Here is a 26,015-nt window from a genome sequence, read left to right as displayed (position 1 = left end):
TTTGGCCATTAGAGCTCCCTGGGACCAGCCTGCTGTCTTTGTCAATTGCAAAGGCTTCCACTCTATAAATTTCAGTTGGTTTGCAACCACAGGAGAAGAATCATGCACGTTTCCCAGGAAGCTGTCATGATGCCGACATTTTGATGAACTCCCAGCTGTCAGCAGTTTTCGAGGAACCGGCCAAAGTAGGCGGATGGTGACAAGGGTTACCCACTTTGTACATGGTTGATGACACCAGTACGCCATCCCAAAGCACTGCTGAAGAGAGGTACAATGCTGCACGCACATCCACCAGAGCCATCATTGAACACACCATTGGCATGCTGAAGATGTGATTCCGTTGCCTTGACCGGTCTGGAGGGGCTCTTCAGTACACACCATGTAGGGTGTCATGAATAATCGTTGTCTGCTGTGCTTTACACAACCTTGCAATTTGACAGGGCAACATTCTGCAGGCGGAGGAACAGGAGGAACACCAGTCCTCCTCAGATGAAGAAGGTGAGGAGGAGAAAAACAATGGCAACGATGTTGTGTTCGATATGAGGACCATGGAGAGACATGCAGGGACATCAGGGAGTTCTGAGTACCGATGAGAGAGTGGGTTCCTCTGGAGAATGCACCAACAGTCATGATCGGAATGTCATGGCTGACTCAGCTGTGCTGGGGTGGAGAAAAAGGAACAAGAGGGCAATAGTGGTAGGGGATTCTGTGGTTAGAGGAACAGATAGGCGTTTCTGTGGTCGCAGACCTGATTCCAGGATGGTATGTTGCCTCCCTGATGCAAGGGTCTTGGATATCACAGAGCGGCTACAGCGTATTCTGGAGGGCGAGGGTGCACAGCTGGAGGTTGTGGTCCATGTTGGTACCAATGACATAGGCAGAAAGAGGGATGAGGTCCTGCAAAAAGAATTTAGAGAGTTAGGTAGCAGATTAAAAAGTAGGACCTCAAGGGTTGTAATCTCTGGGTTTCTTTCGGTGCCACGGGCTAGTGAGTATATTAATAGGAGGTTAGAGTAGATGAATGCATGGTTGAGGAGATGGTTGAGCAGCTTCAACAACACTCAAGAAGCTCGACACTGCAGGAGTTCCTCAGTGTAGTGTCCTAGGTCCAACCATCTTCCTTCAATCATAAGGTCAGAAGTGGGGATGTTCGCTGATGATTGCACAATGTTCAGCACCATTCGCGACTCCTCAGATACTGAAACAATCCGTGTAGAAATGTAGCAAGACCTGGACAATATCCAGGCTTGGGCTGATAAGTGGCAAGTAACATTTGCGCCACACAAGTGCCAAGCAATGACCATCTTCAACAAGAGAGAATCTAACCATCTCCCCTTGACATTCAATGGCATTACCATCGCTGAATCCCCCATTATCAACATCCTAGGGGCTACCATTGACCAGAAACTGAACTGGAGTAGCCATATAAATACCGTGGCTACAAGAGCAGGTCAGAGGCTAGGAATCCTGTGGCGAGTAACTCACCTCCTGACTCCCCAAAGCCTGTCCACCATCTACAAGGCACAAGTCAGGAGTGTGATGGAATACTCTCCACTTGCCTGGACGGGTGCAGCTCCAACAACACTCAAGAAGCTCGACACCATCCAGAACAAAGCAGCCCGCTTGATTGGCACACCATCCACAAACATTCACTCCCTCCACCACCGACGCACAGTGGCAGCAGTGCGTACCATCTACAAGATGCACTGCAGCAACGCACGAAGGCTCCTTAGACAGCACCTTCCAAACCCGCGACCTCTACCAACTAGAAGGACAAGGGCAGCAGATGCATGGGAACACCACCACCTGCAAGTTCCCCTCCAAGTCGCACACCATCCTGACTTGGAACTATATCGCCGTTCCTTCACTGTCGCTGGGTCAAAATCCTGGAACTCCCTTCCTAACAGCACTGTGGGTATACCTACCTCACATGGATTGCAGCGGTTCAAGAAGACAACTCACCACCACCTCCTCAAGGGCAATTAGGGATGGTAATAAATGCTGGCCTGGCCAGTGACGCCCACATCCCATGAATGAATTTTTAAAAAGATGGTGCAGGAGGGAGGGCTTTAGTTTCCTGGATCATGGGGCCTGTTTCTGGCGAAGGTGGGATCTGTATAAGATAGACGGGTTGCACCTGAACCGGAGTGGGACCAGCATCCTTGCTGGGAGCTTTGCTAATGCTATTGGTGGGGGGGGGGGGGATGTAAACTAATTTGGCGGGGGGATGGGATACAGAGTGGAAGCTAAGTAGGGGATGTTGTACAATCAAATATAAATGAGAAGCTAAGTCAGTGTGGAGGGCAGAGTAAATGTAGACCTGTTAAGGCTCAAGCAAATAATGCAAGGCTGGATTGTATCTATTTTAATACAAGGAGTCTTACTAGTAAGGCAGATGAATTGACAGCATTGATTAACACATGGGAATATGATATTATTGCTATCACTGAGACATAGTTGAGGGAAGGGCAGGACTGGCAGCTTAATATCCCAGGGTATAGAATCTTCAGATTTGATGGGGGGTAAAAGAGGATGTGGCATTGCACTGTTGATTAAAGAGTCAATTACTGCAGTAAGGAGGGATGATATCTAAGAAGGTTCCTCTAATGAGACTATATGGGTAGAACTTAAGAACAAAAAGGGGGCTATCACTTGGCTGGGAGTGTACTACAGACCTCCAAACAGTCAGGCAGTGATAGAGGAGCAGATTTATAGGCAAATCTCAGAGACGTGCAAAAATAATAGGGTAATAATAGTAGGGGATTTCAACTTCTCCTATATTAGAGGGATAGTATTAGTTCAAAAAGCTTAAAGGGGGCAGAATTCTTCAAGTGCATTCAGGAGAACTTTTTGACCAGTACGTAGAGAGTCCTACAAGAGGAGGAGCGGTACTGGACTTAATCCTAGGGAATGAAGCCAGACAAGTGGTAGAAGTGGCAGTGGGGGAGCATTTCGGGGATAGTGACCATAACTCTGTAAGATTTAAGGTTGTTATGGAAAAGGACATAGAGGGACCGGAAATAAGAGTATTGAATTGGGGGAAGGCAGATTTCAATATGATAAAACAGGATCTGGCCAAAGTGAACTGGGAGCAGTTTCTTACAGGAAAGTCTACATCAGACCAGTGGGAGTCATTTAGAAAGGAAATTGCGAGGGTTCAGGTGCAACATGTTCCCGTAAAGGTAGAGAGTAGGTCCAATAAGTCCAGGGAACCCTGGATGTCAAGGGATATAGAGGAGTGGATAAGGATAGAAAATGAGGCATATAGCAGATTCAGAGTGCTGAAAACAGCAGAGGCCTGAGAAGAGGATAGAAAGTTTAGGGGAGTACTTAAAAAAGTAATTAGGAGAGCGAAGAGAGGGCATGAAAAATCACTGGCAGGCAAGATAAAGGAAAATCCCAAGGCGTTTTATAAGTATGTTCGGGGCAAGAGGATAACCAGGGAAAAAATGCAGCCCATTAGGGATGTACAAAGCAATACGTGTGTGGAGCCGGAGGACATAGGTGAGGTTTTGAACGATTACTTTTCATCTGTGTTCACTATGGAGAGGGACGATGTAGGTGTAGAGATCAGGGAAGGGGATTGTGATATACTTGATCAAATTAGCATTGAAAAGGAGGAAGTATTAGCTGTATTAGCGGGCTTAAAGGTGGATAAACCCCCGGGCCCAGATGAGATGTATCCCAGGCTGCTATGTGAGGCAAGGGAGGAGATAGCGGGGACTCTGACACAAATTTTCAGATCCTCTCTGGCCACAGGAGAGGTGCCAGATGACTGGAGGACAGCGAATGTGGTACCATTATTCAAGAAGGGTAGCAGGGATAAACCAGATAATTACCGGCCGGTGAGTCTAACTTCAGTGGTAGGGAAATTATTGGAAAAATTTCTGAGAGACAGGATTAATCTCCACTTGGAGAGGCAGGGATTGATCAGGGATAGTCAGCATGGCTTTGTCAGGGGGAGATCATGTCTAACAAATTTGATTGAATTTTTCGAGGAGGTAACTAGAGATTTAGATGAGGATAAAGCAGTTGATGTCATCTACATGGACTTCAGTAAGACTTTTGATAAGATCCCACATGGGAGATTGGTTAAGAAAGTAAGAGCCCATGGGATCCAGGGTAATTTGACAAATTGGATTCAAAACTGGCTTAGTGGAAGGAGGCAGAGGGTGTTGGTAGAGGGTAGTTTTTGCGAATAGAGGCCTGTGACCAGTGGGGTACTGCAGGGATCAGTGCTGGGACCCTTACTGTTTATAGTGTAGATTAATGATTTAGATGTGAATATAGGAGTTATGATCAGTATGTTCGCAGATGACACGAAAATTGGTGGTGTCATAAATAGTGAGGAGGAAGGCCTTAGATTAAAGGACGATATAGATGGGCTGATAAATGGGCGGAGCTGTGGCAAATGGTGTTTAATCCTGAGGAGTGTGAGGTGATGCACTTTGGGAGGACTAACAAGGCAAGGGAATATACAATGGATGGTAGGACCTTAGGGAATACAGAGGGTCAGAGGGATCTTGGGGCGCTTGTTCATAGATCACTGAAGGCAGCAGCACAGGTAGATAAGGTGGTTAGGAAGGCATACGGGATACTTGCCTTTATTAGCCGAGGCATAGAATATAAGAGCAGGGAGGTTATGATGGAGCTGTATAAAATGCTGGTTAGACCACAGCTGGAGTACTGTGTACAGTTCTGGTCACCACACTATGGGAAGGATGTGATTGCATTGGAGAGGGTGCAGAGGAGGTTCACCAGGATGTTGCCTGGGCTGGAGCATTTCAGCTATGAAGAGAGACTGGATAGGCTAGGGTTGTTTTCCTTAGAGCGGAGAAGGCTGAGGGGGGACCTGATTGAGGTATACAAAATTATGAGGGGCATTGATAGGATAGATAGGAAGAAACATTTTCCCTTAGCGGAGAGGTCAATACCAGGGGGCAAAGATTTAATGTAATGGGCAGGAGGTTTGGAGGGGAGCTGAGGAAGAAACATTTCACTCAGAGGGTGGTTGGAATCTGGAACACACTGCCTGAAGGGGTGGTAGAGGCAGGGACACTCACGGTATTTAAGAAGTATTTAGATGAACACTTGAAATGCCATAACATGCAAGGCTACAGGCCAAGTGCGGGGAGGTGGGATTAGTTATGGACGGGTGCTTGATGGTTGGCGCAGGTGTGTTGGGCCGAAGGGCCTGTTTCTGTGCTCTAAAGCTCTATGACTCTAACCTCATTTATGCATGTTTCAGCCAACAATAAGCTACGCCATTAAGGAACGTTGGGAGGCGAAACATAACAACTCCCCACAGAAATACCCTTGTGCATGAGGTCTTATTCATCTCTGCAGTCTTAACGAAATGTTGCTGCACTTTCATGTGATTGGCATTTTTAATTATCTATGGCCGACGATGAATGCGACTACACACCACTGCAAGCAGCATTAAGTTATGACCGTAGAAAATAAAAGTAAGACTTGACCGTACTGGAAAATGTTATTAATCATCAATCGGAAAACAGCCATCATTGAAGAGTGGAGGCTCAAATTCCAATGAAATAGGGACACTGGACATTTCCTGAGATGCTTTGCAAACATCAAAGAACAAAGAACAGTACAGCACAGGAACAGGCCATTTGGCCCTCCAAGCCTGCGCCGATCTTGATGCCTGCCGAAACTAACACCTTCTGCACTTCCGGGGCCATATCCCTCTATTCCCTTCCTATTCATATATTTGTCAAGATGTCTCTTAAACGTCGCTATCGTATCTGCTTCCACCATCTCCCCTGGCAGCAAGTTCCAGGCACTCACCACCCTCTGTGTAAAAAACTTGCCTCGCACATCCCCTCTAAACTTTACCCCTCGCACCTTAAACCTATGTCCCCTAGTAACTGACTCTTCCACCCTGGGAAAAAGCTTCTGACTATCCACTCTGTCCATGCCGCTCATAACTTTGTAAACCTCTATCATGTCGCCCCACCACCTCCGTCGTTCCAGTGAAAACAATCTGAGTTTTTCCAACCTCTCCTCATAGCTAATGTCCTCCAGACCAGGCAACATCCTGGTAAACCTCCTCTGTACCCTCTCCAAAGCCTCCACGTCCTTCTGGTAGTGTGGCGACCAGAATTGCACGCAATATTCTAAGTGTGGCCTAACTAAGGTTCTGTACAGCTGCAACATGACTTGCCAATTTTTATACTCTATGCCCCGACCGATGAAGGCAAGCATGCCGAATGCCTTCTTGACTACCTTATCCACCTGCGTTGCCACTTTCAGTGACCTGTGGACCTGTACGCCCAGATCTCTCTGCCTGTCAATACTCCTAAGGGTTCTGCCATTTACTGTATACCTCCCACTTGCATTAGACCTTCCAAAATGCATTACCTCACATTTGTCCGGATTCATCTCCATCTGCCATTTCTCCGCCCAAGTCTCCAACCGATCTATATCCTGCTGTATCCTCTGACAATCCTCATCACTGTCCGCAACTCCACCAACCTTTGTGTCGTCCGCAAACTTACTAATCAGACCAGCTACATTTTCCTCCAAATCATTTATATATACTACAAACAGCAAAGGTCCCAGCACTGATCCCTGCGGAACACCACTAGTCATATCACTCCATTCAGAAAAGCACCCTTCCACTGTTACCCTCTGTCTTCTGTGACCGAGCCAGTTCTGTATCCATCTTGCCAGCTCCCCTCCGATCCCATGTGACTTCACCTTTTGCACCAATCTGCCATGCGGGACCTTGTCAAAGGCTTTACTAAAGTCCACATAGACAACATCCACCGCCCTTCCCTCATCAATCATCTTCGTCACTTCCTCAAAAAACTCAATCAAATTAGTAAGACACGATCTCCCCTTCACAAAACCATGCTGTCTCTCGCTAATAAGTTCGTTTGTTTCCAAATGGGAGTAAATCCTGTCCCGAAGAATCCTCTCTAATAGTTTCCCTACCACTGACGTAAGGCTCACCGGCCTATAATTTCCTGGATTATCCTTGCTACCCTTCTTAAACAAAGGAACAACATTGGCTATTCTCCAGTCCTCTGGGACCTCACCTGTAGCCAATGAGGATACAAAGATTTCTGTCAAGGCCCCAGCAATTTCTTCCCTTGCCTCCCTCAGTATTCTAGGGTCGATCCCATCAGGCCCTGGGGACTTATCTACCTTAATGCTTTGCAAGACACCCAACACCTCCTCCTTTTTGATAATGAGATGACTGAGACTATCTACACTCCCTTCCCTAGGCTCACCATCCACCAAGACCTTCTCCTTGGTGAATACTGATGCAAAGTACTTATTTAGCACCTCGCCCATTTCCTCTGGCTCCACGCATAGATTCTCTCCTCTCTCCTTGAGTGGGCCAACCCTTTCCCTGGTTACCCTCTTGCTCTTTATATATGTATAAAAAGCCTTGGGAATTTCCTTAATCTTGTTTGCCAATGACTTTTCATGACCCCTTTTAGCCCTCCTGACTCCTTGCTGAAGTTCCTTCCTACTGTCTTTATATTCCTCAAGGGCTTCATCTGTTCCTAGCCTTCCAGCCCTTACAAATGCTTCCTTTTTCTTTTTGACTAGGCTCACAATATCCCGTGTTATCATTGTGTTCCTACCATCGGCCTCCAAAAAACATCTTTGTATCCATCTTAACCAAGCAAAACATTACTGCGAGTGGGTAACATTTTTCATGAAATAAAAATGTTTTAATACATCTTTGCAATCGTGACAATTTGTACATCGCCCATGCCACCTTCATGATCAAAACTCTTTCAGTTTCCTTTTTCTCCCACTATGTTTAGATGATTCCCCGACATTAGCAGCTGAGGTGAGGCAGTCTGTTCAGTGCACTGCCCTGTTGCTGTTGGTGACCGTGGTGGGCATCCTCTGGAGGAACAGGACCTTGATGGCTCCATTCTCCTGGGGGTCTGCAGCAATGGTGGTTGCGTATCCCCTGTGTGCTTGCCTGCTGGAGGTAAGGGGGTCAATGTCACGGGAGAGGACGAGACATCGCTTACCCTGGGGGTGTCCTGAGCGGGAGGCCCCGGGGCTGCTGGCACGCACTCCTCCTCCATCTATGTGCATGATGGTACCCGCCTGTTTCCCTGAGGGGAAGGAGTGCCTGGAGGGAGGTCCAGGTTCTTCGTCCCCTCTTTCTTAGATTCTGCTGCATGGAGCCAATGGCAACAGCGATGGAGTGCAGGTCCGATCGCGTATGGCTCGAGTGCTCAACCATACTCACCACGGAGCTCACCATACTCTTGACTGAGCAAGCCATATGCTCAAATGCCTGGGACATGGCAGATGTCATGGCTTACATAGACTCCTTCATGGCACGCACAAAACCACGCATGGCGTCGGGCATCTCCGACATACTTTCCACATGGCTTTGCTGCACATCCAGCAGACTTCTATTAGCAACAACAGAGGATCATCATGAGTGTGGGGCTGAGCAGGGGCCTGGTCCCCAGAAGTCCTCTGATTATCTGGGGACCCGGCTGGCACATGCTCCCTCCGCTGCTGAGATGTGTCTGTGTCGTGCACACCAGCTTGCGACCCAGATTCTAATCTTAAACCCCCCGTGGACCATGTGGATGTATCTGTGCTGGTTAAGGTGGAAGAAGAGGCAGGTGACGGTGCACCCTCTGGGATAAAGAAATAAGAAATTTACAAATGGATATGGATAGGTTAGGTGAATGGGCCAAAATTTGGCAGATGGGATTTAACGTGGATAAGTGTGAGGTTATCCATTTTGGTCGGAAGAATAGAAAGGCAAATTATTATCTAAATGGCGAGAAACTTCAGAGTGCTTCAGTGCAGAGGGATCTGGGTGTCCATGTGCATGAATCACAGAAAACTAGTATGCAGGTGCAGCAGGTAATAAGGAAGGCAAATCAAATTTTGGCATTTATTGCTAAAGGAATAGAATATAAAAGTAGGGAAGTGTTGCTGCAACTGTACAAGGCATTAATGATACCGCACCTGGATGTTTACGTACAGTTTTGGTCCACTTACTTGAGGAGGGATGTAGTTGCATTGGAGGCAGTTCAGAAGAGGTTCACTAGATTGATTCCAGAGATGAGGGGTTTGTCTTATGAAGAGAGATTGAGCAGTTTAGACATTTACTCTCTGGAGTTTAGAAGAACGAAAGGATATCTAATTGAGCTATATAAGATGATTAAGGGGATTGACAAAGTAGACGTAGAGAGGATGTTTCCTCTGGTCGGGCAATCTAGAACAAGAGGTCATAGTTTTAGGATAAGGGGTAGCAGATTTAAAACAGAGATGAGGAGAAATTACTTCTCTCAAAGGGCCGTGAATCAGTGGAATTCACTATCCCAGAGTGCAGTGGATGCCGGGACATTGGGCAAATTTAAGGAGGAGATAGACAGATTTTTAATTAGTAATGGGTTGAAGGATTATGGTTGAAGGCAGGAAAGTGGAGTTGGGGTCGAGATAAGATCAGCCATGATCGTATTGAATGGCGGAGCAGGCTCAAGGGGCTGAATTGCCTACTCCTGCTCCTAGTTCTTATATTCTTATGTTCATTGGCTTCATCTTCCTCCCCAGAGGTGGTTTCTTGGCCATGTGGCATTCTGCGACTCGAGTGCGGGCACCTGCAGTGGAGACACAAACAGAGGCATTTTAAGCATGTGCTTCACATGAGTTCACACAATTTCCTTCCGTTTCCACATATGGCTGCAAAAGCACAGATGACACTTCATCCTTACGCCTTGTGGCTCCTGCCTTGCCATCTCCGCTTGCCCTGCCTCCCTCCTGTCTCGTGATCTCCAAAACCTCCTCCTCAGTTGTGGTCAGCAGCCTGAGGTCAGGGACCCCTCTTCCCGCCTTAGCATGCTCACACTGGTTGTGGCTTTGTTTATCCTACAAGAGACAGTGCAGATTTAATGACAAGGCAAATGATGCATCACAACCATTGCATACATGCATCAACATCACTCATTCTGCAGTTGCTTTCACACAACACGCCCAATCACATAATGCCAATTTTCATCATTTAGTGAATGGCATCGAGGCTGCTCACGCACTCCACTGCATTCCTTGCATATCCTCTGCCTTAAAGACACGCAGCCATGGAAGAAAACAATGGAGCAGCTTCGCCAGGACCACTTACCCTCACTGATCTGAGCAAGTCATTGATTCGCTTGCGGCACTGCAGGCATTGCACCCATGTTCTGCGAGTGACCCCACTGTTGGAGGCCTCCTCCGCTACCTCCATCCAGGCCACCTTGGTGAGGCGGGAGGGTCTCCTAACTCCTTCTGCAGGGAAGAGGACCTCTCGCCTTTTCCTGACGGCCTGGAGGAGAACCTGCAGGGTGGCATCACTGAACCATGAGGCGGGACGCTGCCTGCTGGCTGCCATTTGATTCACTTTGGCTGTAGGGAAAATAAATGAGATGAAGTTGGTGGTGACTTTCAGAAAGTAAGGGAGGCAACAACATTTTGATTTAAGTAAAAGCATCAATTTAAGTTAGTCTGAAGATATTTACATGAAAGGAAGGCTGCAAGTACAGAATGTTTTATATCTGTGGCAATCATGGTGCTTGGGGCAGTGACGGCGGGTTCCACCAATGAAAGGCTGCGCCGCCACATGATCCCACATATTCCCATGCCCGTCACTGCATGGCTGATTTACATATAAAATTGCCTGGGAAGCTGGATTTGCCGGGGGAGCAGAAGTCACAATAATTTCTGGTCCCGCTGTTGGGAACGCCGTGGCACTCATAAAATTCCACCCCGAGTGTTTTGTCCAATGTTTATCCCACAATCAACATCACTTGCTTTGGTGGCTTTGGCGGCACAGTGGTGCAGTGGTTAGCACCGCAGCCTCACAGCTCCAGGGACCCGGGTTCAATTCTGGGTACTTCCTGTGCGGAGTTTGCAAGTTCTCCCTATGACCATGTGGGTTTTCGCCTGGTGCTCTGGTTTCTTCCCACAGCCAAAGACTTGCAGGTGATAGGTAAATTGGCCATTGTAAATTGCCCCTAGTGTAGGCCGGTGGTAGGGAATATGGGATTACTGTAGGGTTAGTATAATTGGGTGGTTGTTGGTCAGCACAGACTCGGTGGGCCAAAGGGCCTGTTTCAGTGCTGTATCTCTAAATAAATAAACTTAAAAAAAGATTATCCAGTCATTTATCTCATTGCTGTTTGTGGGACCTTGCTGTGTGCAAATTGGTTGCCACATTTGCTACATTACAGCAGTGATTACACTTTGAAACCAAACTTCATTTCAACACTTTGAAACATCCTGAGGTCGAAAGGCATAATTTAAATGTAAACTCCTTTTTTCTTAATGATGGGGAAACACATTGGATGACAAATTACTGTTATAACTCCACAATTGGCAATTGCTTGCTCGAATGTGGTGTACTCAACATGTTGCATCACTTCTGGTAAATATTGATTTCCGTAGTCGGGGTGCCAATAGAACAAATGGCTCTGTGCTGCATAGTTATGAGCTTCTTGAGTGTTGTGGCTGCCCCCATTCTGGCGAGTAGTGAGTATTTTTTCGTACTTTTCACCTGAGCCTTGAAGATAGCGGAGAGGCTTTGACAGGTCAGGAGGTAAGCCACTGGCCTCTTCTAGCCATCAGGTTATGTATATGGCTGATCCAGTTAAGCTTCTGGTTGGTGGTGGCCTTCAGAATGTTGATAATGGGGTCTTGACGGCATAGGTGCCATTAAAGGTCATAGAGATGTGGTTGGGACTTTGCTTGCTGGAGATTATCGTTAAAGGCACTTATTTGACATGAATTTAATGTGCTATTTATCAGGCCAAGCCTGGATGTTGTTCAGGTCGCACTGTGGACTAGCATGGGCTCCTATTATTGGAGCTATTGTGAATGGAGCTGAATGCTACAGAATCATCAGCAGACAGCCTCATTCCTAACCTTATGACAGAGGGAAAGTCTTTGATGAAGCAGCTGAGGATGCCAGCTGTGAGGAGCTCCTGCAGTTATGTCCTAGGGCTGCGATGATTGGCCTCCAACAATCATGACTGACTTCCTGTGTTGGGTATGACTCCAGGCACTGGAGGGTTTCCCATGAACGCCATTGACCTCAGTTTCGCTAAGTGCTATACTGAGTCAAATGTTGCCTTGATGCCAAGGGCAACTATCCTCACCTCTACTCTTGCATCCATGTATGTATCAATGCTCTGATGACATCTGAAGCCAAGCAATTCTAGTGGAACCCAAACTGAGTATTGGCAAACAGGTTATTGGTAAGCAAGTGCTGTTTGATGGCACTGTTGATTACTACTTCCATCACTTTGCTGATAATTGGAAGGCAGCTGATAGGATGGTAGTTGTTTGGGTTTGATTTGACCTGTTTTGGGCATTGTGTGCAAGACATTTATTTTACACATGACACCCTGATGTCAATCTGTGCTACTTATTCAATCTAGTCCAGTGTGAAGGTTCGATATCAGTGTTTTATGTAATGTTAGTTCAGTTGAAGCAAAGGAAAATGCAGGTCTATGGAGAGAGAGTCAGACAGTCAGATTAGTTTTGCATTGTTTTAACAAAGAGCCAGCACAGACATGATGGGCAAAATGGCCTCCAGGTGTGCTGTAAACTTGTATCAATCTATTTTTCCTGGTTCTATTGTTCATTTGCTAATGCAAATAGAGAGGATTTTGTTATTTGAACATTAACTGCATATCTCATGCAGACACAATACTTTAACCCCTTATTTTTTTTAAATAGCACAAGTGACTTCGCAAAAATGAAAGTGTATAGAATGGGAGTCAGCCTACTGGCATGGGTAGGGAATTGGTTAGAAGGTAGGGGGGCCCCACATTGGAGATAATGGTATGTACTTCAGTTGGCAGGATGTGACTAGTGGTGTTCTCTAGGGAACTGTACTGCGTTTCACTGTTTTTATCAATGACTGAGATGAAGGAATAGAGAGTCGTATATCCAAGTTTGCTGATGCCACAAGGTTAAATGGCACAGTAAGTAATGTAGATTGAGGCAGGGTGTTGCAAAGGGTCTTTGATAGATTAGGTGAGTGAGAAAAACCATGGCAGATTGTCTTCAACGTGGAGAGTGTGAGGTCACTTTGGACCTAAGAAAGATAGATCAGAATATTTTCCACATGGTAAGAAGGAAAACTAGAGATTCGGGAATCAGTTTACAGAAATCACTAAAAGCTAGCGGATAGGTACAAAAAAATAATCTTGGCCTTTATCTCAAGGTTTCTAGAATACAAAGGGTAGAAGTTATGCTACAGTTATATAAAGCTTTGGTTAGACATGTGTCTGGAGTACTGCAGTCAGTACTGGATACTGCTCCTCAGTAAGGATGTATTGGCCTTGAAGGGGATGTAGTATAGGTTCCAGAATGATATAGGGCTGAAAAATTTTAAATTATGGGGAGAGGTTGCATAGACTAGGCTAGCATTCTCTTGAATAAAGAAAATTATTTCAAGGATTTGATAGAGTGGACAGAAACTATTTTCTCTGGTGGGGTAGTCCAAGAAAAGGGGGCATTACCTTAAATTAAAAGTAAGTTGTCCAGGGATGATGTCAGGAAGCACATCTTCTCACAAAGGGTAGTGGAAATCTGGAACTCTCTTCTCCCAAAAGGTTATTGAGGCTAGCACAATGGGAATTTCAAAACTAAGATAGATAGACTTTTGTCGGGTAAGAGTATTAAGAGACACAGAGCAAAGGCAGGTAAATAGAGTTGAGGCACAGATCAGCCATGATCTAATTTAGAGGTGGAATAGACTTGATAAGGTTGAATGGCCTACTCCTGTTCCTATGTTTAAATACATTAATAGTACAAATTTGCTTTTTACACTCTGCCTCATTTAGACTGTTAATTAATAGTTTCTTATTGGATTAAATTGATTTTTGATTGTCTTTGTTTATTTTTGTACAGGATACGTATTCTCACTCTTGAGGGAAAATGGTCCTGTATTAAACTTAATAGGGATTTAAATTGGATAACCCCCGAAAATGGGCGTAGGGATATGGTACGTGATTGCCCTGTGCCCGGTCATTGTGTTGCAGGCAGCGGGCTAAATTCACGCTTCCTGCTGTTTTAAATGATAGCTGCGTGCAGCCAGCTCTACCCATGCTATTCATTTGTTGTGTGCATTAGTGGGAGCTCCAATATGGCAGGTGGTGAACACTACATAAAGGATGCTTGCACCTCTTAAAGGGGAAGTGCATTGTGCCTGGCAAAGGTGATGTGAGTCCTTTGTGAACTGAATTGGTGCAGTAATATATTAAAGAATGGCTGAACAGGCAGGAAAGAGAAGTATAGGAAGCCTCCAAAAATGCGTACAATTGCACCAGCAACTGACCTGTAAGTAGAATCATATAGCATAGAGGGAGGCCATTCAGCCCATCGCGTCAGTGGTAACTCTTTGGTAGAGCTATTCAATTAGTGCTCTTTCTCCATAGTTCTGTAATTTTATTTCCCTTCAAGTATTTATCCAATTCTTTTTTGAAAGTTACTATTGAATCTGCTTCCACCACCCTTTCAGGCAGTGCATTCCAGATCATAACAACTCGCTTTGGAAAAAAATGTTTCATGTCACCTCTGGTTCTTTTGCCAAATCGTCTAAAATCTCTGTCCTCTGGTTACTGACCCCTCTGCCACTGGAAATAGTTTCTCTTTATTTACTCTATCAAAATTGTTCTTGATTTTGAACACCTCCATCACATCTCCTCTTAACCTGCTTTACTCAAAAGACAACAATCCCAGCTTCTTCAGTCTCTCCACATAACTGAAGTCTCTCATCCCTATATACCAACATATAAATTAGGAGCAGGTGTAGGCCACTCGACCCCTCGAGCCTGCTCCGCCATTCAACAAGATCATGGCTAATTTGATTGTAACCTCAACTCCATATTGCCGCCTACCCCCAATAACCTTTCACTCTTTGCTTATCAAGAATATATCTATCTCTCCCTTAAAAATATTCAAAGACTCTGCTTCCACCGCCTTTTGAGGAAGAGAGATCCAAAGACTCACGACCCTCTGAGAGAAAAAAAATTCTCCTCATCTCTGTCTTAAATGGATGAGCCCTTATTTTTAAACAGTGACCCCGGTTCTAGATTCTCCCACAAGAGGAAGCATCCTTTCCACATCCACCCTGTGAAGACCCCTCAGGATCTTATATGTTTCAATCAAGTCACCTCTTACTCTTCCTTGGTGAACTGTTCTAGTAAGCATTCTAGTAAACCTCCTCTGCAACTTCTCCTAATCCTTGACATCCTTCATAAAGTGTGGTGCCCAGACTGTAACACAGTACCACAGCTGAGGCCTAACTAGTGTGTTATAAAGTTTTAGCATAACTTTATATTCCTCTGTTAATAAAGCCAAGGATCCCATATGTTTTTTAACAGCCTTCTCAACTTTTCCTTCATAGAATTGTTTACATACACCCACATTTCTCTGTTCCTGCACCCCCTTTAAAATTATACCATTTAGTTTATATTGCCTCTCCTCAATCTTCATACCAAAATGTATCACTTCACACTTTTCTACATTAAATTTCATATGCCATGTGTCTATTTCGCCAGCCTATCTATGTCATCCTGGGGTCTGATAGTAACCTCCTCATTGCCTACTACATTTCAAAGTGTGTAAACTTTGACATGATGCCCTGCATGCCTGAGTCCAGGTCACTAACATATATCAAAAAGTGCAGTGGTCCTAATGCTAATCCCTGGGGAACACCACTGTATACTTCCCTCCAGTCTGATAAACAGCTGTTCACCATTACTCTATACTTTCTGTCTCTTAACCAATTTGGTATCTATCCACCACATTTACAGTGCATTCCAGATCCTAGCCAATCACTTTGTTAAAAAAAAACATTTCTCATGTCATCTTTGGTTCTTTTGCTAATCACCTTAAATCTATGTCCTCTGGTTCTCAACCCCTCTGCCAAAGGAAATAATTTCTCTCTATCTACTCTAGACTGTCTAGACCTCTCAGGATTTTGAACAGCTCTTTCAAATCTCCTCCCAACTTTCTCTTGAAAGAGAATAGCCCCAGCTTCTCCAATCTATCCTGCTAACTGAAGTCCCTCATCACTGGAACCACTCTTGTAAATCTTTTCTGCACCTTTTCTAAAGCCTTCACATCCTTCCTAAAGTGCAGTGTCTAGAATTTGACAAATACTCCAATTGAGATCAAACCAATGTTTTATAAAGGTTCATCATAACTTTTATACTCTATGCCTTGATTTATCACTTCACATTTCTCTGCATTAAATTTCATCTTCCACGTGTCTGCCCATTCCACAAGCCTGTCCATGCCCTCTCTTGAAGTTTATCAGTATCCTCCTCACAGTTCACAATACTTCCAAGTTTTGTGCCATCGTCAATTTAGAAACTGTGCCCTGTACACCCAAGTACAAGTTTTTTTTATTCATTCCTGGGATGTGGGCGTTGCTGGCTAGGCTAGCATTTATTGCCCATCCCTAATTGCCCTTGAGAAGGTGGTGGTGAGCTGCCTTCTTGAACCGCTGCAGTCCATGTGGGGTAGGTACACCCACAGTGCTGTTAGAACATAGAACATAGAACAGTACAGCACAGTACAGGCCCTTCGGCCCACGATGTTGTGCCGTCCCTTTAACCTACTCTAAGATCAAACTACCTACATACCCTTCATTCTACTATCATCCATGTACCTATCCAAGAGTCGCTTAAATGTCCCTAATGTATCTGCTTCTACTACCACCGCTGGCAGTGCATTCCACGCACCCACCACTCTCTGTGTAAAGAACCTACCTCTGACATCTCCCCGAAACCTTCCTCCAATCACCTGAAAATTAGGCCCCCTGGTGATAGCCCTTTCCGCCCTGGGAAAAAGTCTCTGGCTATCCACTCTATCTATGCCACCTCTCATCCTTCTTCGCTCCAATGAGAAAAGCCCTAGCTCCCTCAACATTTCTTCATAAGACATGCCCTCCAGTCCAGGCAGCATCCTGGTAAATCTCCTCTGCACCCTCTCTAAAGCTTCCACATCCTTCCTATAATGAGGCGACCAGAACTGAACACAATATTCCAAGTGTGGTCTAACCAGGGCTTTATAGAGCTGCAGCATAACCTCGCGGCTCTTAAACTCAATCCCACTGTTAATGAAAGCCAACACCCCATACGCCTTCTTAACAACCCTATCAACATGGGTGGCAACTTTGAGGGATCTATGGACGTGGACCCCAAGATCCCTCTGTTCCTCCACACTGCCAAGAATCCTGTCTTTAAGCCTGTATTCTGCATTCAAATTCGACCTTCCAGGAAGGGAGCTCCAGGATTTTGACCCAGTGACAGTGAAGGAATGGTGATATAGTTCCAAGTCAGGATGGTGTGTGACTTGGAGGGGAACTTGCAGGTGGTGGTGTTCCCATGCATTTGCTGCCTTTGTCCTTCTAGGTGGCAGAGGTTGCGGGTTTGGAAGGCGCTGTCGAAGGAGCCTTGGTGCGTTGCTGCAATGCGTTTGTAAATGGTACACACTTTAATATATATCAAGAACTTATCCAAGAACTCAATTAAGTTAGTCAAACATGACTTGCCTTTAACAAATCCATGCTGACCTTAATTTATTTGCCCATACTTTTCATAATACCTGTTAACTTTGTCCCAAATCATTGTCTCTAAAAGTTTCCCCACCACTGACGTTAGGCTGACTGGCCTGTAATTGCTGAGTTTACCCCCTCCTTTTTTAAACAGGATGTAACATTTGCAATCCACCAATCCTCTGGTATCACCCCTATATCCGAGGAGGATTGGAAGATTGTCATAGAGTTATACAGCACAGAAACAGGCCCTTCAGCCCACTGTGTCCACACCGGCCATCAAGCCTATCTATTACAATCCCATTTTCCAGCACTTGGCCCATAGCCTTGTATGCTATGGCATTTGAAGTACTCATCCAAATACTTTTTAAATGTTGTGACCACAGCCTCTGCAATTTCCGCCTTTACTTCCTTCAGTAACTTAGGATGTATCCCATCCAAACTATATGGATTTTCTACTTTGAGGACTGCTAACTTTTAGGTATTTCCTCATTAACTATTTTTATCCTTTCCAATATTGCTACTTTGTCCTCCTTTACTGCTACATTGGCTGCACCCACTTCTCTAGTGAGGCTAGTGAGCACTCTAGCAAAGTACTAATTTAGTACCTCAGCCATATCCTTTTCCTCCTCAAGAAGATCTTCTTGGTCCCTTATTGGCCTCGCTCTTCCTTTGACTACCTTTGTACTATTTATGTATTTACAAAAGACTTATTTATTGTTTATTGATTTATTTCATGATCCCTTTAAATAGCCCTGGTAGAGAGCTCTTCATTTCTTTTAGCATCATGTTCAGCAGTGCAAGTTGATGACCAGGCACAAGGCATTGGCTGGAGTGTGGAAATGCAAAATGGTAGTGGTGGTTTCAATTCAGCGTTACACCGTTTAGTGTCATCATCTCATTGCTCTGCATGCTGCCAGCAGTCATTAGGTGGTTGCTTGCAAGCCCCTGAACCAGGACAGAAGTGCGCACATATCTCAGATTCCATTCTTGGGTCTTAGCTGGTTGCATACCTTCTAAAAAAGGGGCACTACACAGCCCAATTTAGCCCCCATCGCATTTCCTACGTACTATCTGACTTAATTTTGGTGTGCTATCAACATCCAAGTGCTGCATTGATCCCATAACAGAACAATGCTGGAATCATTTAGCAGGCCAGGCAGAATCTCTGGAGAGAGGGAGAAAATTGTTAATATTACAGCTATAACTTTTTGTCAGAACCCATAACCTTGAGATTAGAGTGCTACCACTGAGCCAAGGCTGACACCAAAAGACTACGTAATTGTAGGAGAGAAAGAAAAGTGGATTCAGAAGTTCTTTATCTGTAATGTTTTCTAGTTCTGACAAAGGGTTATATCTGAAACATTAACTTGTTTTCCCTCTCTCCACAGATGCTGACTGATCTGCTGAGTGTTTTGTGCACTTTTTCTGGGTTTTTTTGTTTCAGATTGCCAGTGTCCACAGTATTTTGCTTTTTTTATAGATCCCACATCTCGCATGTCTCAAGCAATGCACAAAAACAATGTGACTGTTGCCCAATGTTGTGTGGTACAGATTGATAAGACTGGCACAATTGCAGATTCTCTCAGCTGTACTGTAGCTATCCCGCGAGTGAGCCTGGCCCACAAAAGATGGTGTGCGTTAGTGCTTTGTTCTTCTTAGGCTCAAATCACAAAGCACCGAAGATTAGGTATTCAGTTGAGCTTGTCCTCTTAGTTCTAAGGGGTCCAAGGATTGATGCTTTTGCAGCTGACACAGAGTGAATACAAGGAGTTAATGCGCTGTAAACTTGCCTCCTTCTGAATTCTGAGGAAGTGATTTCAAAATACTAGTACAGATGCGCCGTTTGTCATTTTAAACCCTTGTGTATCGTTTCAGAGCCCGGGCAAAACAGATGTCTGTTTTAGAACCCTTAGGTAGAAGCTATTTTTAGGTTCTTGCTGCAGTTATTCTGTGAGCAGTGGGGCATTTAGATGCAGCTAGGATTACATATTGCAGAGACAAGAAAACTGCGTCTTGCAATATGCCACCAGTGTATCAAGGGAGGCAAAGCAGCTTGATAGATGGGCTGGCAGATGGCAAGGTGGGCGGAAAGAAAGGTGGATTTGGAATCGTGCAGCCAGCTCACATACCCAATTTCCCTGCCAAATTTCTGGCATTAAGCTATGATTTCAAACCTTTATTTCATGAATAAATAAGTGTTGAGAGGAAACTCAAATAAAACATACAGGTTAAATAAAAAGGAAAGGTCACAGATCATTTTTGCAAAATTGTAGAGATCTAGGGGTTTGACTTACAATTGTGATGGTGTTAAGTGCTGGCACATTTTGGGATGTATTTTCCATTGTTTAATAGAGGGTAGCTACGCATACGTTTTTCCCTAAAATTAACAAACCGCAGACACACACATTTGTGTTCAAATGCTGATGTCTTGGCTTCTGAGAAGCTGGTTGCCAGTACAAGAGAACGTAAATGACAGGACAGTTATTGGAATATGGCTTTCTCCAGGCCACAGAGAGGAAGGGAGGGGCCAAACAGAACAGGTGATGGGAGACTTGGGGATGTGACGGAAATCACACATGCCAAATGGAAAATATTAATTTCATCGTTTTGAACTCTGCTTGAGACTTTTTATTGGGTATTACAAATAACTTTTAAAAACAGAACAGAACAGCTAGAGATGACCATGCACAATTGGTATATGAGAAGCCAAAGACCAGCTGAGAGATGGAGGTATTACCTAGTCTAGCAAGAACAATAGGGGTGTGCTCTGATTCAATTACCTAAATTGGGTTTTGTCAATGGTGGTGATCAAAAGCCATCGACACCCTTTGACTTTGAAAGAGCCAACCTCCACCCCGCCCCCCACCCCCGCCACCAAGTATGTCTGAAGAACTTTGAATTTCAAAAAACCTTCCAGAAAATTCTGCTTTCAAACGAAGAGGTGGTCACATGACATACCTGTTGGTGTCACACTGAATTTGTGAATTGTGCTGAGAAAGAAGGGAAGAGACTGTAACTGAACTCTAAGAGAAAAGCACCTCTCTCTCTCTGTCTCCCTCTCCAGCAAAGTCCCAGGGGAACCTTGGCTGCAGCAAAACGTCAAGACTACAGAACCTTACAGACAAAACCAAGAAGAAGGATAAAGCCTCTCTTTGGCCTCCCGGAACCAGAGAAGCAAGCCTGAATTGTGCATGTGGCCCCAGCAAGGACTTAAAGACTTTAATTTCAACAAAGGACGTTGAAACTCAGTATTTGAATTCCACTTATTGCGGACTTTACTTCAACCTCCCAACTCTACTTTTCCCCTCTGTATCTATTTGTGTGAATGTGCCTCGTATGAATGTGAGCGTGATGCGTTGCATATTTAGTAATTTTAACCAGTTTAGCGTGATAAGGTTAGTAAACTTGCAGCTTTCTTGTTTAAACTCAAGAAAACCTGTCTGATTGGTTCATTTGCAATTGTAATTAGAGTAACAGGTGCAAGCGCTCACTGAGTTGGTAAGTTAAATCAATATGTTAAAAGGATAAACCCTGTTGTGGTCAAACCAAAGAAGGTGCGAAAGGGGGGCCTGAGACCCTTTCCTCACCCGATTGTAACAGGGAGAACAATGTCTAAAGTTTTGCTTGCCATTGGCGTCTATCAGGGCTTCCAGAAATGAACGCCTTTTGAGAAAAGGCCCATCTATAAATGTGAGGAGAAGCAGCGAGATGGCCAAACTATGGTAGATATCCATTTATATGCAGTTGGTTTGAGTGCTGTTAATCAAAGGTCAAGCCTTTTGCATCTTTTGAACCTGTTTGTTCTGCTGCAAGTTAGAAATTCCGGTATGACTGTTTCACAGTGAGCTGAAAAGGTATACAATTTGTACCTTGATGGAATGAAAATTGCTGCAGCTCGAGTGCACTCCCCTGCTCCCAAATTCCTGATGCATTCATGTTGCACGAGCTTTGTGCTATAAGCATGGAATCCTACAGTATAATCCTTTGTGCTTCAGTAAAAGGCCTCTTGTGTACAAGCCTGCAGAGTGATATCAGCCACTTTACCATGTGATGACCCTTGTTCAGGAAGGTGAAAAAGAAAGTAGTTAATAGTTTTGGATCGTCACTTAATATTTGGCACAGTGCCAGGAAAATATTTGAACTAGAAATCAAGATGAACAGAGAATGTTCTTCTTCCATAGATCACGAACATGAGAAGAGGGACAGGAAAAGACCAGCTAGTCCAATAGGCCTGACTCATCTTTGTTTCAGCATCCATTTTTGTTAGGTTACACTCCTGTGAAGCTCCATGGGACGTTTTTATACATTAAAGGCACTATGCAAATGCAAGTTATTATTGTTGTGACAGTGGTTCTTATCGATTAGGTATTCTTCACACCAGTGAAAGACTACCAGTAATTCAGTTAACTGCTGACTTATCCTGATTTCCAGATGGCATTTCGATTCTTAACATGTTGAGATTTTTCCTAGGACAAAATTTTGGGAACATCTGTTCTTTTTAAATGGAAATTCATTTCTGTTTTTATTTGCTTTGGGTGGGAGCGTGATTTAAATTGGGATGTACTCCTATGTTGAAATACTTGCGCCTGTTCTTTCTGCAAGCATTTACATGTGCTCAAATGAGCTGCACTGAAATATTTACACAGCCTAATTCATGGTTCAAGAAAGCTATATTTACACTGCAGTCAGAGCACTGAGACAGTTAGCTGTGGCTTTTCTGCCGGCCTGGCAGAGGCCTCCTGGCATTGCTTGACTTCTTGGAACTTCAGCTGACCTGTTTGGGAGAGAGCCATGCTGCCGCCTGAATTAGGGTTCCCAACTCAGCCTGGAATAGTCCTGGAGGTCTCATCACATGACCTCCCACCACCAATCACTTCGCAAGGTCAAACAACCTTTATTCCTCAATTTCCAATAACTAAGAAAGTATTTAAAAGAAATGGGGAAAAAACACAATTATTTTTAATACCCTCATTTTTCTTTTTAGTTGCGTGCAGTGGTGACCAGGCGATTCATTGTTGGAAACTCCCAGGGCAGTCCTGGAGGTTGACCACACTAAATGCACCCATTGACAGAGCTCTCTCAACAGTTAGGTGCTTAAATGTTGAAGAGAATGGGGAGGGCAAAATCTGTGAACATTTAAACTGAGGTTGAGTGGATTTGGAATGTATCTGCAAAGTTTGACCGATACCCCAGATTATGTTGTAAATTAGGTTTCACACTCCAGCCGGTATGAAACCAGGGTGAGGTGAGACCTCATTGTGGTCAGGTTAGGTACCTCACTGTGGGTGTATTGCTTCACACCAATACTAAACTTGCAGGGTTGGTGCAGCCTAAGTGTCCTGCTGTATGGAGGGGGACTCTACTCAAAAACAACAATTTATATAGCATCTTTAATGTGGTAATATAATACATCCCAAGGCACTTCACAGGAGAGTTATTGAACAAAAAATGACACCTTAATATATGACCTGAGGTCTGCTTTTGGAATCTGATTCAAAATCCTGAAATTCCAGCACAGAATAAGGCCATTTTCCCATCATCCCTGTGCCAGGATTGATCATCCTTATTAAAATGGTGTAACTATTATAGGCCTAAAACTCAATGTACCCAATTTTAACTGGGGTAAAAACTCAACCACTCTGGAGGTGGCAAGGGAAATAAGAGGCCTGGGACATTTTAACTCCTAGGCCTCATTGAAGTGCTGCCGGCTGGCTTCTCACCAATTCCCAGCATACCAGGAGAGACAGATTTTCATTCTATCGCATTGGCAAACATTCTGCCAGCGACACACATGTGACCACCTGCTTTCAGTAAAGGAATCAATATGGCATTCAGACCACAGCTTTGGTTATCTGCCAAAGGCAATGATTTCCTCTCTGCATTTTAGGGTGGATTATCTGAAACCTCACTCACCTCCAGTATGTATCAGAATATTACAGGTATGTTGCCCGGAATTTTCCAATGCTCAATGCTGGGTGAGGACTCAGATAATCTACCCTTATGTGTAGTAAAATAATTATGTCCATTTAGTTATGAAGAGCAGACTTATAGCTTTTCACTGACCGCACAGAGGAAGTTTTCCCAATTGTTGTTAAACAACAGTTGTACAGTAGCTACAGACAATAAAATGCACACAGGAGTTAATGTCAGATGTATCAGGCAACTGGTATTGAGCTCTCCTCTGACAACCACCCTAACCAGTCCAGAATGTTGTAAGGTTGAATGAGCCGTGATGGCTGGTTAAAATTAGGCACCCATCACGAGGCATGGGCGAAGTCAGTAATACATTCTCTCAAGCACATGGTTGCTGCTGGGAAATGTTGAGAAATTGATACAGTCAGATGGATCCTGAGCATCACTGCATTGCGACGTAATTTCTCTGGACAACTGATTGATTGCCATGATTCATGCAGTGAGGAGCTGAAAGAGGCCTGTAGCATAGAAAGTGTGTACAGTGTAATAATATTCTGGCTCTGTTGGTTGCACACTTGCTCCTGAGTCTTAGGTGGTGGGTTCAAATCTTACTTCGAATTTGAGTGTGTAACCTCCTCTGACATCTCAGTGGTTGAGGCAATGCTGTGCTTTTGAAGATTCTGCTTTTCAGGTGAGACATTAAACTGAGGCCAATTCTGTCAGCTCAGGCGGATGTGAAACATCAAAGTCTAAAGGTGAACCGGGGAGCTCTACTATTATCACACTCACATTTCTCTCTCAACCTTGCTGTGCAGAGATAGCTGTCATGTTTGCCTACTTAATACTGAGGAAATAATCCACTGAATATAACGAACTGTGGGATTTCATGAGGGCACAATGAGATGCTATATTATTGGAAGTTCTTGGTTTAAGTGAGCTTTTATATTTCTTTGGGCGCAGTGTGTATGTTTAAGTGTTCACTTGAGAGTATCAGAAATTCTTTCTAATAAAAGCACACGGTAATTTGTACTGGGGTAAAAATTTACTTCATTTTATACCTATTGCTTATCCAATACATACCAGTGTTTTATGAAACTCTCTGATCTGTTGGTCTTTTGTGAGGTTATGAATGTGCTTCCTACCAACAATACTGGGCTGGATTTTACCAAGCCTGCAACGTCGTGATCCGTGGCGGGGGGGTGCCTGAAGAAGGGTCCGGATGAGGCCCACCACAGACCTCGCGCCAGGAGGGCCCAGCCTGATCTTCCCGGTGGGCGGCAAGGCTCCATGGCAGCACACCCCACCCCACGCTGCTGGGCGACAGGAGCTCAATTGATATATTCAAATGAATAAACTTACATAGACTTACCTCCAATCTTGAGGGTGATTGCGGCAGCCGGCACTCCCGCGCCTTCAATTCCCCGTCTGGGGAAAGGCAGCATGACACTGGTGGGGAGCAGGTAGGAGGTACGATTTTCAGTGGTTGTGGGGGGGAACAGGGTCCAATGCACATAATGAGTGTAGAGGATGGTGGGAAGTGTTGAACTTCAACCTTTTGTGAAGGGGAGGTCGTGTCTCACTAAATTGATTGAGTTTTTTGAGGAAGTGAGAAAGATGATTGATGAAGGAAGGGCAGTGGATGTTATCTACATGGACTTCAGTAAAGCCTTTGACAAGGTCCCTCATGGCAGACTGGTACAAAAGATGAAGTCACATGGGATCAGAGGGGAGCTGGCAAGATGGATACAGAACTGGCTCGGTCATAGAAGACAGAGGGTAGCAGTGGAAGGGTGCTTTTCTGAATGGAGGAATGTGACTAGTGATGTTCCGCAGGGATCAGTGCTGGAACCTTTGCTGTTTGTAGTATATATGAATGATTTGGAGGAAAATGTAGCTGGTCTGATTAGTAAGTTTGCGGACGACACAAAGGTTGGTGGAGTTGCGGACAGTGATGAGGATTGTCAGAGGATACAGCAGGATATAGATCGGTTGGAGACTTGGGCGGAGAAATGGCAGATGGAGTTTAATCCGGACAAATGTGAGGTAATGCATTTTGGAAGGTCTAATGCAGGTGGGAAATATACAGTAAATGGCAGAACCCTTAGGACTATTGACAGGCGGAGAGATCTGGGCGTACAGGTCCACAGGTCACTGAAAGTGGCAACGCAGGTGGATAAGGTAGTCAAGAAGGCATACACCATGCTTGCCTTCATCGGTCGGGGCATAGAGTATAAAAATAGGCAAGTCATGCTGCAGCTGTACAGAACTTTAGTTAGACTACACTTAGAATATTGCGTGCAATTCTGGTCACCACACTACCAGAAGGACGTGGAGGCTTTGGAGAGGGTACAGAAGAGGTTTACCAGGATGTTGCCTGGTCTGGAGGGCATTAGCTATGAGGAGAGATTGGATAAACTCGGATTGTTTTCACTGGAACGACGGAGGTGGAGGGGTGACATGATAGAGGTTTACAAAGTTATAAGTGGCATGGACAGAGTGGATAGTCAGAAGCTTTTTCCCAGGGTGGAAGAGTCAGTTA

General features: G+C 44.7%; 1 protein-coding gene across 1 annotated transcript in view; it reads left to right on the top strand.

The window, feature by feature from the left end:
- Positions 1-20,747, top strand: part of cxxc4 (CXXC finger 4) — a 41,880-nt gene extending 21,133 nt beyond the window's left edge. Inside the window, exon 2 of the mRNA XM_068029039.1 lies at positions 20,628-20,747. Within this exon, the coding sequence (XP_067885140.1) occupies positions 20,628-20,747 (120 nt within the window). The remainder of the gene's footprint in view (positions 1-20,627) is intronic.
- The last annotated feature ends 5,268 nt before the right edge of the window (positions 20,748-26,015 follow it).

This window comes from Heterodontus francisci, chromosome 4 (genome assembly GCF_036365525.1).
Source record: "Heterodontus francisci isolate sHetFra1 chromosome 4, sHetFra1.hap1, whole genome shotgun sequence".
NCBI lineage: Eukaryota > Metazoa > Chordata > Chondrichthyes > Heterodontiformes > Heterodontidae > Heterodontus > Heterodontus francisci.
The sequence above is the reverse complement of the archived record's forward strand: the minus strand, read 5'-3'. Positions and strand labels throughout refer to the sequence as shown.